General features: G+C 35.9%; 1 protein-coding gene across 18 annotated transcripts in view; it reads right to left on the bottom strand.

Moving 5' to 3' along the window:
- Positions 1–7,811: 7,811 nt before the first annotated feature.
- The window catches only part of LOC117568183 (trichohyalin), a 44,230-nt gene continuing 36,829 nt past the window's right edge, over positions 7,812–15,212 (bottom strand). For all 18 annotated transcript variants that reach the window (XM_052006190.1, XM_052006188.1, XM_052006187.1 and 15 more), the window contains 7 exons: positions 14,096–14,284; positions 11,985–13,733; positions 11,677–11,925; positions 10,132–10,574; positions 9,935–10,069; positions 8,892–8,952; positions 7,812–8,821 (listed from right to left, as the gene is read on the bottom strand). In XM_052006190.1, coding sequence (XP_051862150.1) covers positions 8,786–8,821; positions 8,892–8,952; positions 9,935–10,069; positions 10,132–10,574; positions 11,677–11,925; positions 11,985–13,733; positions 14,096–14,284 — 2,862 coding nt within the window. In that variant the 3' untranslated portion in view covers positions 7,812–8,785. The remainder of the gene's footprint in view (positions 8,822–8,891; positions 8,953–9,934; positions 10,070–10,131; positions 10,575–11,676; positions 11,926–11,984; positions 13,734–14,095; positions 14,285–15,212) is intronic.

The raw sequence follows: 15,212 nt of genomic DNA, 5'->3' as shown, positions 1-15,212 counted from the left end.
TGTGTATGCAATGTATATAAAACTGGTGAGAGAGCTTTGCAGCTGTAAAAGCTCTTGCTATACTTTGCTGTTGTTGTTGTATTTTTTTCTGTTTTCTTTTCTATTACACTTTACGTACATATACATTCACACATACATACAGATTTGAATATCTGTTTGTGGCAGCATAAATTTTGATCGGCGAATGAAAGCAAATTGCAGCTATTAACATGTCAATAGCCAGAGAACATTGATCAATGCTGTTCTACAAGCTGTTCATTGTACATCGAACAGTCTGTCTGTGAATGTGTGATGACTCTATTGTGTGCTCCCCCTCTCGCTCTAGCAATTACCCACATACGCACACATGACTGCATACCTATATATGTATGTATGTATGAACATATGTGTGTGTGTGAGTCTCTCTATTTATCTTCCTCTCCCTCTTGGCTGTTCACACAAACAAACATTTGCTTTAGCTGCAGGGAAAGTAGGTCAATTACACGTGTCATATACAAGTACTTACATACGCATACACAAGTATTACATACACATACACATATGCACATATATGTACGTCTGTATGTATGTATTTATCTACTTTATGCTTGAACAGCATATCGCACTATCGTTGTTGCTGTGTGTTGCTTCAGCTCATTACTTAAAAAATGAAAAACTTATTATTACTGTTGTTGGACTTTTCTTGCCCTCTTTGAGAGCAAATATGTTTTTGGGTCAGATGGCCGCATAAACATTTGTTTATACCCAAAAAAGAAAAAAAAAACTGAGCAAGATTAAACAAATAGAAAACAGACGCGAATAGAAAATGGAATGTCGAAAATAGTTTTATCGATAAATCGATTTTTGAGCACTAAGCTTTCAAGCTGACATTGCTTGACACAAATTGTTCTTCAATTAAGCTTTAATTATTTATGTGACAGAGCTTTTAATAATTCGTATTTCGATATCAATGGAAAATAAGCTGATATAAAATGCCAGGCTTACACGACTTTACTTTTTTCGTTAAAAATATGTTCAAGTTATGCTAAGAACTGTAAAATGTTTTAGAATTAAAGGGAAAACTCAGTTGAATAACTTGAAAGCCTGCAAGCAATCGCTTAGCGTAATTTTGCCTCTAGATTAGGTTTCCAAAATGGCTATCTTTGGCTCATTATATAATCATTTGTCATTTGTTTTGTGAGTGCTGTACGAGAAAGTTGATTTTTTCCTACGCGTCTTTTATAAAACAATCAGAGGTAAGTTGTTAATATTATTAAACTACTATTCTAATCTGATTTAAATTAAAAAATATATTTGTATTTGTATTTATATTTACAGTTTTGAGGACCACGAAAGAGCTACGTTGGATGATAAAAATAGAAACTACAAGGCATTGTTCAGGGCGAAGAATATTGAAAACGGCGAAATAAATTAATTTTTTCTTTTAGCTATTATATTATTTAGTTATAAGTAAAACTGTTTAGATAATATTATATATAAATTTAAGTACTCATTGTATTAGTTTTAATAAATTTAATTTCAAGTATAATAAACATTTTATTTACTGCATATATTTTTGAGCGTATTTTTATTTTGCATATTCCGAACTACGCACTAGAATCTAAGCACAGATTTTCGGCAAGAGCTGCACCGCATATTTTCTACAAGAAACGTCGAGTACAAATTCCGCCAGCGCAGCCGAGGGAAATTTAAATTTCCCTTTGGCAAGAATTTATACTCGACGAGTCTTGTAGATAATCAGTTCCGCATATACGGCAAAACGAAGTGAGTAAGTCTTTTCGCATCTTGTGTCTACACATGACGGGACTGGAAGAAAACTTGTATATTGTCTACGAATAAAACACAATCGGGATGCCATACATCCTAACCCCCTCCCCTCGCCCCTCTTGGATGCTTGCAACATGCCTTGTTGCAGCCCCCTGGCTGATGACATAATGAGCATATTTATAACGACGGCAAGTGGAAACTGGTAATAATCCGCATGCAGCATGCATAACAAGGAAGCTACCCCAAAAAATATGTTTATATGCCTCTATATACGTATGTAGTAGTATATGGAGAAGGGTGCAAAACTGGGGCGCCACACCCCCAACAAAAAATGGCGTAATATGAAGAGAGGCAAAAAAAGCATAAAGAGGACACACGCTTCAAGGCTTTGCCTTTGCCCCCAAGAATTTAGCCATTAAATTGCGAAAAAGCTTCCATTGCTGTGGAAAGGACGTTGAAAGGACGAAGCCATTGGAATTTGCCAGCTTCGAGTGGGCGCCATTATAGAGGGACGCAATGCAAGAACGAGTGAGAGGGAGAGAGACAGAGGCGGCGAGTGAGATAGCCATACGAATACAAGCGTTGTACAAGTGCGTGTATGTGTGCGACGAGAAATTGGGTCAATCGATAAAAGTCAGCACTAGCAAAGCAGCGACGTCGACGTCGACGCCAACAGCGACAGCGCGGCTGCAGCACATGCGCCAACTGACAAAACTGTTTGGGGGTTGTTGCTTGAAACCCAAAAAGCTTTTTGCTGTTGCTGCGGAAGCTTGTGCAGAGCTTGGCGGTAATCCAATTGTAGCTGGGCAGTAATAACTAACTGTATATAAAGCATTCAATGTATGTGTGTGTGTGTATGTGAGTTGCTTTGTAAGCAGGTACATATGTGCCTAACGGTACATGGTTCATGTGACCCCAGCAAATGCTCGTTAACAAATACATATGTACACACACATTCATATACTTAAGATTACATCATACTGTGTAGGTGCACGACTTTGTATGTGTATGTGTGTGTGTTTGTTGTAAGGGGGAGGACTGACTTTTAATATTTTATAGGGCAGCTGGCACTGCGATTCCAATTGCGTTGGCTGCTGCTTCCCCTCCCCCTTTCCCAACATCTGCCCATTTTGTGGGTCCATTAAATGGGAACGCGAGAAGTCAGAATTCCATATTCAGTTTACATGAGCATAAAATAAATAATGCCGCATAATGAATGTGTTTTATTATGGGGCGTGGAGCCTACCAAGAAGACTGATTTCATTTGAGTTAAGTTGATTGCATTTCCATTAAAAATTGTAATATGTGTAAGAGTGTGTATGGCATATTTACTTAAGTTGTTATCCAATTCTCAATACTCCTCTTCAAGCGACCGTTAAAATGTATATCTTGCTTGCACTGCTTCTCAGACACTTAACAGCATACACTGCTTGAACTGCTTATGGTTTGTAAATGCACAAGCAGTTTATGTTAACGCAATGTGAGCTAACAGTTCGTATGTTAACGCAATGCTGTTAAACGGCTATGAACGCGTTTTTGAGCAGCGTGAAGTTAGCTGCGCTTGTGTACGCAAACTTGAGAAAAAAACGTTGGCTTAATATTCAAAGTGATTTTTGTTTGTTTTATAATTATAATTTTAATTAATGTTATTGTAATTCATTGCAATACAGCAGTGGTGCAGTGATACATAATTGCTAAACAGAACCAAATGTGGTTTTCGGTAGTTTCAAACGGTTGACACTTACCAAGCTTCGCATCGAAACTATTGGCACGCGATTTTGAAATGATGAATTTATCAAAACCTATTTTTAGACGGAAATTAAATCAGTGGACTCTCGCGTTGCGCATAAAATGTTAAAAAAAGAGGTTTCCTTTTTTTAGGACGAAAATTATTATGTGTTTAACAACAATGCGTCGGTTTTTTGGCGTTTTGGAAAAATACTAAATATAGTGTTGCCAGCTAGAAATTAGTGGTGTTTCTGTACGTTGGTATATACTGTTCGGCATTAAAATGTGTATTTTGGATAGCTGTTAAATAAAGCAGGTATTTATTTAAAGTAAACTTTTCAAAAATAAAGAATTCATAACAATACTATATGACGCGAAAATTAAATCACAATGAATTTCATATTATTTGAAATATACTTTATTGGTAGGCAGTTTTGAAGAACATTTGTAATGACATTTATATATAATGAACATGTTTCAAATAATCGTTTCCATTTTCATACCATTTTTCATCTCGATTTTAATATTCTTCTATGTATGTATATAATAAATTTATTTATATTTTGTTTTGTTGCTGTTTTTTTTTTGTTTGTTGTTATTTGTTTTTATTATTTGTATTTTGTTTTTGGTTTGTTTTTTTTTTAGTTGCTGCAGTTGCGTTCTTGTTGCTTTTGTTGTTTGTTTTGTTTTGTTTAATGCATATACCTTGTAAACTTATTTAGTTCATATATGTATAATATATATATATATATATGTATATATATATGTATATGTATATGTATGTATATGTATGTGTATATATATAATGGCTTATCTATATATATATAATATATATATAAGTATTTATTTATTATTTATTTATCAATAATCAATATCGTAGATCACCAAACTTGTTAAAAAAATGTTTACACGAATTGTATGTTGTCTCTTTCATTTGTTTTCTTTTCCTAGTTATCTTTTCCATTTGCTCGCTAATCTGAAATTTACTGCTGCTGTTCAGTTTGTTGTTGTTTTTGTTATGGCTTTATCGTATGTGATGATCGTATGTGGTACTTCTCGGCCTACGGTAGTCAGCTACGGTATCTGATGACATTGAGTTACTTTGCTCGTATTTGTTTTTAAGTAAATATTTTGCGCTTTCTATAATAATTTTTAAATATTCTTGTACATATCTATGTGAGTGTGTGTGTGTGTGTGAGTGTATATATGTATGTATGTATATTTACTTAGTAGTCTACATATGTACACAAAAGTACACATGATCTGATTATTAAGGTTTATCTTCTATCGCAGTTGTCGATCTCTCGACATCATCAAACAAAATAAATTCAAATTATCTTATGTTGTTTGTGTCTATGTGTGTGTGTGCATTCTCTCGCACTTAATAAATTCATAATTGGCCTTACTTTAAAGCTACATTTAATGCCCAAACAATTTATTACTGTGTGTTGTGTGTGTTTGTGTGTGTGTAGTTAATTATTGAGTTTACAATTTGCTAAATTACATAAATGAATTTCTAGTTTTTGGTTGTTGTTGTATAGAAAAAGTTGAAGCTTTTCTTTCATTATCTTTTGTTGTTAATTGTACGAGTTTTACCTTTCCGATCCTTTTCATCAAAAGGATCAGTAATCTTTATTTAGTTTTAGTTTTTTTGTTTTGTTTTTGTAATTTGTAATTTGGGTACACGACGGCGGGGATAATATGATTAAAGTGTTCTCTTTCATTCTCATTATTATATTTTAATTTATCTTTTAAGTTAAGTCTATGCATCTGCATATGTATATGTGTTTATAGACAATGTACCGTTAGTTCTCGTCAGTTGTTTTTGTTGTTTGTTGTTCTTGAAACTATCTAGGCTAATAATAAGTTGAGTTTTTCATATCGTAGTCGAAAGGCAAGTGTTTCATTTCTATTTAATACTCGAGAGTGAGTAAAATCAGAATAAATACAATAATCGAATAATCGAGTAATCGAATTTTGGTGCTATGCTATATTCTCCTTTTTTCTTTATTCCTTGTTTTGTTTTTACCTATATAATCATTTGCTCTAAGCCCCGATATGTTGGCTTCCAACAGATCTTATTGTTAATTTTTCGAGTTATCGTAGTGTTTGTATGTGTGTGTTTGTGTATCGGTGTCACTGTCAGTATGTAAGTATGTGTGGGGGTGTCTGTCATATCTGATATTGTCAATTGTTGTGTTTGTTTGTTGGTTGAGTGTTCAGTTGATTTGTCTTAAATTGCTTGATTAAACTGTACTTCTCAATTGATCCATCGATCAATCGTCGTCTTGGAATGATAATGGTATGGATTATATATATGTACGTGTATATATATAAGTAGTAGTAGTTGTAGTGTTACGTGTTGTCATATATAATACAGCTGCTGTTATGCTTATACTTTAGTTAAATGGCCCTGGAATCGGCCTTAGATACTAGATACATATATATGTATATATACATATATTTATCGTATATTTGTAGTATGTACACACTTGCCGATTGAGAGTGGGCGGGTGCACTCTCAACCTGGGGGCAATGTTTACCGTTAATAAGGTTTATTACTTGACTTGCAACTCGTGTTAATGCGTTTACCCGTCGTTCCTAGTTTAGGAACTTTATGGGGGCCCTTAGTTATGTACACAAAGCGAACGCGAATCGAATCGAAACGAATCGAAACGATTACGTTGCTCATATCTAACGATATACGTAAGTATAATTTAAGTAACGTAACGTACTTGTATCTTACTTGACTGACTTGAGACACGATGTGTGAATAACAGGGTATGCTTTATATGTTCTATGCTTTGCCTAATTGCCTAACGGTTAGGATAACGGTAACGATATCGATATCGATAATTTTCTTCATCGATATCTATTTTGGGCTAATATTAATGCTTATGAGTTGTTGTTCTCGAAACTAATATTGCAGCGATAAATTGGGTTTACTTGGTCATTTAAATATACTTATCGATATTTAATCGATTTCAATTTGTTGTCAATGATCGAGTGTGCTATATGTGGGAGTTCGAACAGAGACTGCTTTCTCTACGCACACACACAAAACTAACTTGGTTTTTATTTATCCATCGATTTATTTGGGATTCATAGTCATAATCTGATTTCAATTTGTTCTGTGATATTCTGTTAGATGATATGATTGTGTTTGTTGTTGTTCTGCTGAGTGTCCATGGGATTGTGTTCTACGACTTGAAATCAATAATTAATTGGGGTATTCCCCTAATATTCAACTAACTAACTTCTAACTTCTATACAATTAAATGCGTAACAACAAACATAATTAAACGATATTAAATACCAATATTTTTGTAATAACCATTAGCGGGAATATCTTGTTTGAATTCCAGCAGAAACACAATTTTTCTACGCATAATTCCAAACTTCGCTGGCAGTGATAAAAATGTATAGATTTCAATAAAATAAAAACAATAAGAAATTTAAATATTATTCTCGGATATACATATAATACTATATATGAGTGTAACAATAACACCTTTTGAGAGTTATCGACCGTGAGAGAGTCGCTTCAAAGCTCATTCACAGCAAGAGAGTGTAGAGTTTAGAGTTTGGAGAGTAGAATGCGGTGAGACCAGAGTTGAAATTGATCTAGTTACTTTTCTCTAGGGATATTCATGTGTTTGTAGTTTGATAGATGTATGTATATTTAACTAATTAAAATAGATTTCCAATTTCAATAGTTTATTTTTATTTGAATAATTCGAATTTATAGGCATATTTTTTGTATATATTATTTGTTATTTTCTTTGTTGTTCTTCATCTTGATTTCTTTTCTTTTTTTTTGTCGGTTGTTGTTTGTTGTGTTTCTTCCTTGTTCTTTGGTACACGGCTAAAGGCTACGCAATAGAATATTATACTCGTAATGCTCATACAAGTAGCTACAATATACAGATAATCGTATATATATAGATATCGTATCGTATTGTGGGTTATATTTAGTATAAATTATTGCTCTACTTTTTATTTGTATTATTATTATTATTATTATTTGTTTTATTTTTGTATATTTGTATTCATATTGTTCGATTGCGATAAATGCGTCTATGCTGTATGTACAGTGTATGCATGTAATTATGTATGTATGTATGTATGTGGGATGTATGCATATGATTTCGTTCTTCATCTTCATCTTCATCATCATCGTCAATTGTTCAGATTTAACTAACTATAACAGAGGCTAGCATATCGATAACTACAAATATGTATTTTAATAATTATGTATACGTCGTCAGCGCCTAACAATTTATATGTAGTATAATTTATGTATATTAAATAATTTATTATTCATTTTGCATTAGTTTTCTCTTTGATGTTTTCATTTGGTTTTTGTTTTTTCTTTTATTTATTTTGGTTATTGTGAATCACATTCGCGCCGTATGCAAAACTAATGATGGGATTTTCCTTATCAAACGTGCAAATTTCTTTTTTTTTTGCAGAGCTGTGCCGAGAGTGAAACTATTGTATGTCACGAAAATGTCTCACGATCGTGAGAACGCAGATCGTGTGAACTGCAATTTCGTTTGCCGGGAAAGTGTAGTCGACTTTTCAGCGCATCGATCGAAAATGTACAAAAATGATCATGTCAACAGTTAACTAGACAGCGAGACAGCCAGAGAAGAAATAGGGGGGAAATCGAGTGTGTGGAGTGTAAAGCGAGACAAATAGTATATTTATATACTATATAGAGATGACGTGTCTGCTGTAGCGTGGTGTGTGTGAGAAAGAGAAAGATAGCGAGAACGTTTTTAGAGATAGAGTATACGTAAGAGTGTGGCATTTAAGGGTATACATAGAGTTAAGTTGTAAGTTCGAGAGAGTTACTATAATAACGTAACGTCGTTACGTGACGCGTTACGTTCTGACTGACATTTACATAAATGCATCCATAATTTGAGTATAGCGGCAACCTAATTACAATACAATAAATATCAAATAATTTGCTTGCATTTACATATGTCATTTACAAATGTGTCTGTGTTCGTGTCTGTGTGTGTTTCTTTGTGTATATAGAATATGTGTGTGTGTAAGTGTGTGTGGTACATAGTAGTTGAAGAAATACTGCATAGTCGGTATCGTTATCGGTATCGGTATCGGTAGTATACAAAATAGTAGACAGTGCTGTTGTTGTTTTTGTTTTTTTTTCATTTTCTTTTTATCTTTTGTTTTTTTCTTCTTGTTCTATTTGCTTTGTAAATATTCATTCTTCGTCTTCTTCTTCTTTTGTTAATATTGTGGGTTCTGTTGCTGTTTCTCTTTAGAAGAAGCTCTTCAAGAAGCCAGCCGGACCAGCCTGAAATATTGAATGATATATTGAAATAAGTTTTCCAATAGTTAAATTTCAATGAATATTTTAAACTTACGTCCGCTTGCTGCTGCTGTGTTTGTGCTTGTTTGACTTTGGCTTGAGCGATCTTTAAGGCTCTGCAATGATAATAGTTATAAAGAATTTTAAATATTGTATGTAATATGAGAGGAAATCTTTTCTTCGTAGATGTTGTTTCTTTCAACTTTTCCTATTCTAAATTTTGTGTATTCTTTATTATTCAATTTTATACCCGCTACCCATAGGGTAGAAGAAGGTAGAATATATTTCTTTTATTCGAAATGGGTAGCGGGTATCTCACCCATAGGGTAGAAGAAGGTAGAATATATTTCTTTTATTCGAAATGGGTAGCGGGTATCTCACAGTCGAGTACACTCGACTGTAGCTTTCTTACTTGTTTTTGTTTTGTGGAAAGTTATTTGCCTTGTAGCACTCTTCATTATATCCTCTTCTAAATTATTTAGTTTCTTAATTATGTTTGTTAGGAGTTGTGAAAAGCTTAAGTGCAAATATTTTCTTTTCTTTCAGGTTTTCGCTATTCTAAATTATTGCGTTTCTTAATTGTGTATAATAGTTGCGAAAAGTTGAAATCTTTTCATTCAACTTTTTTTATTCTAATCTGTTATTATAAATTATTTAGTTTCTTAATTATTTCGTTTAAGAATTATTAAAAGTTAGAAGTGGAAATAGTTTGTTTTCTTTGCATTAAATTTAATTAAATATTTGAATTTCGTAATGATTTAATTTTCATTGTAAACTAATCTGAATTATTGAATTTCCTTATGATTGTATTAAACTTTTTCTACTCTAATCTGTTCTTTTTAGCATCATTTTCTTTCAACTCTTCCTATTATAAATTATTTAGTTTCTTAATTATTTCGTTAGAAGTGGAAATAGTTTCTTTTCTTTCCATTTAATTTTTTCTATTCTAACTGATTAAATTTCTTAATGATTGCATTTCTATTCTAAGCTAATCTAAATTATTAAATTTCTTAGTGATTGCATTTATTATTGAATTTTGAATTTCTTAATGATTGCATTTATTATGAGTTATATCTTTTCTCTATGAAGTCAACTCACTGTTGCAAATCCATGATGGTCTTCTCCTTGGCGTTCTGCTCCTCTTGCGACATTTGTACCAACTGCAGCAGTCGCTCTGTCTCTGTTGCCGCCTTCTTGTGCTCCTCTTTTGTGTTCTGCAGCTCTTTGACGCAACTGCAAATGAATTGCAAATTAGTTTCGTTTCAGTTAAATGATGTTTATCGTTTAAAACTTACGCTTCGAGTTGCCGTTGCGTGTCCATGAGCTTCTTGTTAAGCTCGCCAGCTGCCGCAGCGCCTCCTCCTTGGGTCTGCAGTGACTTCTCCAGTTGATCCATTTGTTCCTTTCGCTTGCGCAGCTGCACATCGAATTCGGCCATTTTCTTCTCCTTGTCCTCGATGTCCTTGCGCTTGGCCTCGATCTGTTTGCGCTGCTCGTCGATAATCTTGCGCTCGCCTTCGGTGGCCTTGGCCTGGTTGTCGATCTGCCTGCGCACCTCTTCCAGTTGCTTTTGCTGCTGTTCCAGCTGCTGGCGTTGCACATCTGTGGCCGCCGCTCCCGCACTGCCCGCTTGTTGCAGCTGCTGCATTTGCTGTTGCAACGTTTGAACCTGCTGTTGCAGTTGTTGCACCTGCTGCTGCGCCGTCTGCAGTTGCTTGGCCTGCTCCTGGTTGGACATCTGTAAAGTGGGTGAAGAAGTGTTATTCAACTATGATGAATGTGAACTTTTAATAGTATATTTTTATTTATACCAAATATAGTTTATGGTATATTTATACCAAATATACATTATGGTATATTTATACCAAATATAGCTCATGGTATATTTATACAAAATAGAGGATATGGTATATTTTAGTATTTTCTATGAATATGAATTCACTAATTTAGAGGTTTAAATATAATTGAAAATTTAATGGTTTTAAACTTAATTGATATTTCTTTCTTTCTTTCTTTCTTTCTTTCTTGATATTTTAGTATTTTCTATGGATATTGATTCGGTATATTTTAAAGGTTAACATGTAATTGAAAATTTAATTGTTTTAAACTTAATCATCTTCCTTGATATTTTAGTATTTTCTATGAATATGACATTGGTATATTTTAAAGGTTTAAATGTAATTGAAAATTTAATTGTTTCAGCCTTATTCGACTTTCTTGATATTTTAGTATTTTCTATTTTAAAGATTTAAATGTTATTGAAAATTTAATTGTTTGAACCTTACTAATCTACTTCCTGGAAATTTTAGTATTTTCTGTGAATATTAGTTCGGTATATTTTAATGATTTAAATGTAATGGAAAATTTAATTGTTTTAACTTTAATTGACTTTCTTGATATTTTAGTATTTTCTATGAGTATTGATTCGGTATATTTTAAAGATTTAAATGTTATTGAATATTTAATTGTTTGAACCTTACTAAATTATTGATTATAATCTACTTCTTGGAAATTTTAGTAATTTCTGTGAACATTAGTTCGGTATATTTTAAAGATTTAAATGAAATTGAAAATTTAATTGTTTGAACCTTACTAAAACAACTGATTATAATCTATTTTCTTGAAATTGTAATTTAAGCAAAGAACAAAACACTTTTTTAAAATTATTTCTTAAAGCATTACAATTATGGCTACCTTACAATAATTTATTATATTTTATTGAGACATTTTCTTGTTGACTTTTAATTATTGTAGTAACTTTTGAAATAATTTTTACTGATTTAAGAATCATATACTTAAAAGAAGGACGCTTATTTTCGGTTGTAGGTTTGTTGGCTTACCTGACTCTTTTCCAGCTCTTGCACGAGCAGCTCCAGTTGCTGCTGGAAGCGATCACGCTCCGTGCATGCAGCTTGCAGTTCACCTTTGACTTTCTCAAGCTCCTTGGCATCGACGCCGCTGGCTGCAGCTGCGGCATTTTGTTGCTGTTGCGCTGCCGCCTGTTGCTGTTGTTGCTGTGTCATCTGTGACATTTGCTGCTGCATCTTTTGCATCTGGGCGTGCTGATCCTTGATGTGTTGGTCCATCAGCTGGGGAGTTAAGAGTGATGTTGTAGATATAGATCTTTAGATTACTTCTTCGAACTCACTTGTATGCGCTTGTGCATCTCCTGGGCCGCCTTGTCAGCCATGTCGGCGCGGTTCTTCTCCTGCTCGATGACTTTGCGCCACTGTTCGATCTCCTCGCGACTTGCGCCCGCTGCTGCGGCCGCTCCCTGCTGCCCTGATGGTCCAGCGGCGGACAAGGCGCGCTCGGACTCTTGCAGCTTCTGCTGCAGCACTTGGATCTCCTTCTGCATGGCCTGAATCTCGGCGGGAGCCGCTGGCGCCACGGGATGGCCGTTGCGCAGCTTGCGATTCTCCTCGCGTGTCTTTTGCAATTCCGTTTCGGCATTCTGCAGCTCCTTCTGGAAGTTCATCAGTATCTCCTGGCTCTTCTCCAGCTGCAGCACCAGCTGCTCTCGCTCCATGGCCAGCTGCTTGATGTCGCTCTCCAGCTTCTGCACGTGCTTCTCCAGCTGCGGATTGGCACCAGCACCACCAGCAGCACCAGCATTGCGACTTGTCTGACGCAACGTCTCCTTCTCCGATTCGGATTTCTCGAGGCGATCGTGCAGACGTCCCAGTTCGGCGCCCATGCGCTCGAATTCGATGCGCGTGGACTCGGTGTTCTCCTGCTGTTTGGCCAAATGCATTTGTGCCTTCTCCAGTTCCTTGGCCAAGCGACCGGCCTCCAGTTCGGTAGCATCGCGCGACTGCAGCGCCTTCTCGAGGCGATCACGCAGCCGATCGATCTCCTGTCGCTCGCCCGCCGAGATCGACATCGAGGCGGACGAACGCACCGGCTCGCCGGGGCTCACCGAGGACTGTTGCAGGCGCAAACGATCGACCTCCTTCAGCAGTTTCTCGTGCTTGTCGCGCGCCTTCTCCCGCTCAATGTGCGCACGCTCCAGTTCGCTGCGCTGCTTGTCCTGATTCGCCAGCAGTTTGGCCACCTCGCCCTTGGACAGCTCCAGCTGCAGGCTCGTCTCGTGCAGCTTCGACTCCATGTTCTGGATCTCGTTCTCGATCTTCTCGTACTTGTCCTTGTACTTCTCAAACGACTCCGACTCGTACTGCGACTTGCCGCGTATCGTCTCCAGCTCCATCAGCGTCTTGTCCAGCTTCTCACGCAGCCGCTCGTTCTCCTCCTTGAGGCGTCGCGTCTCGCGGCCAAACGTATCGGTGTCCTGCAGCTTGCGCAGCTCCACCTGATTCTTCTCGTAGCGTTCACGCATCTTCTCCAACTCGACGGCATAGTGAGCGGCCTCCTCCTTGGCCGCCTCGACACTGGCGCCCGCCTTGGTCTGTGCAGCATGTGCGCGCTCCAGTTCGTAGGTGACACGCTCCAGCTCGGACTGGAAGTGCTCCTTCTCGCCCTGCGAGCGTCGGATGTCCGTCTGCAGTTTGTCGAAGCGATCGCGATTGTGCTCGAGCTCGCTGCGTGCATTATCCTCGCACTCCTTGGCGCGACTCAGCTGCAGTGCAGCACGATCACAGGCCTCCTGCAGCCGTGTGCTCTCGTCCTGCAGCTTGCGCAGATCCTCGCGTGCCTTCGATGCCGCCAAACCGGAGCGTTCGGCCTCCACCTCAAGACGGGCACGATCCGCTTCGGCGGTGTCGCATCGCGACTGCAGACGATAGATTTCGTTTTGAGCACGATCGTATTTCTCGAGCATCTTCTCGAACTCCTTGTTCGAGGTGTCCTTCTCGTCGATCAGTTTCTGGCTGGCATAGAGAGCCTTGTCCAGCTTCTCCTTGAGTATCTCCACCTCGGTGACGGCATCGTCACGCTCCATCTGCAAACACACACAGAGAGAAAGTAGTGAGTGGGAAGTGAGTACAGAGTATAGAGCAGTCGATGTGACCTGATGGTCAAAAGCGTGAGTGTTTTTTTTTTATTTTTTAACGAAGCTACAATAATTTACAAACAGCCAATTCACTGGTTCAGTTTCAGTTGTCATGCGATTATAGTATATTTTGGTTAGTTTAGAGTATGCAGTTTTTTTTTAGTATTTTGATAGTTATAGTATATAGCATAGAGTATAGTATATATCGAGCCAATTGGGAAGCATTTATGTGAGTGCATGTAGTACCTCTCTCATGAGTATTTTGTGAGTCAATCTTTTTGGTTGCTTTTGTTGATGGGTCATCAAATTACCTGCAATTTCTGTTGTATGGCATGCGATTTCTCGTAGCGCTCCTTCAACACTTCCAAATCGGTTTGCATCGCCTCCCGATCGCGAGCGGCCTTCATCAGCAGCGTCTGCGATGACTCCGAGCGCTCCTTGAGCGTCTCCAGTTCATCGGAGAACTGATCCCGCTCCTTCTGTATGCGCGCTAGCTGCATCTGTTATGTGTGTTTGTTTTCGATTTGTTCATTTCATAATATTCATTCATGGTAGTTGTAGTAGTAGTAGTATCATTTGTGGGATGCATGGGAATACACACGCATGGCACAGACAGTTTGAAAGATAGATATACGTATATGTATGCGTAGGAAGTACATTTATATATAGTAGATATATATGTTTAGTATATGTATTTATGATGCGTGTTAGTATGTGTCTTCGAATGCGATAATTGTGTGTTGATACTGAACAAAAAGCAAGCTGTTGCTTCAGGGGAAAAGTTTTGAAAATTAAACCTAAATTTATAAATTCTTTTGAGAAATATAAATAATTAATATTAATAATATGTGCTCCAGAGAGAACATTTAAAAAATTATGCCTAAATTTCTTAATTATTTTGGGAAATATAAATAATATTTAGGAGACAAATATTTTATTAACCATGAAATTTGTAAAATATCGTTTTAAATATAAATAAAAGTTTGACAACTTGATAAATTACATTTGAAATTATTTATACATATTTAAAATACTATTGCTAAAAAAGAATTACAATTAAATATAATTATTTCAAAAAATAATAATGTGTTTACAATATTTTTCATTCAAAAACAGATATGAACCCAATATGAAAAACTAAAAAATACAAATAAAAAAAAATAATAATAAATAAATATCAAAAAAATTAAAGTGAAGAAATAATAATTCAAATATATTAAAAAAATTAAAATAAAATAAATAAATAATATTCATTAAATAAAATATTCTTCTATTCGATTTGTTTTCAAAAATAGATGTTCCCTTTACATGAAATAATGAGATAATTATTATGATTAATTATTTTTAATAATATCCTTTGAAATGAATTATATGTAATATAAGTATAATAGTCAAATTTAAACATATCTAAATATTTTGAAACTACTT

The sequence above is a fragment of the Drosophila albomicans genome, chromosome 3 (genome assembly GCF_009650485.2).
Source record: "Drosophila albomicans strain 15112-1751.03 chromosome 3, ASM965048v2, whole genome shotgun sequence".
In the NCBI taxonomy this organism is placed as follows: Eukaryota; Metazoa; Arthropoda; class Insecta; order Diptera; family Drosophilidae; genus Drosophila; species Drosophila albomicans.
The sequence above is the reverse complement of the archived record's forward strand: the minus strand, read 5'-3'. Positions and strand labels throughout refer to the sequence as shown.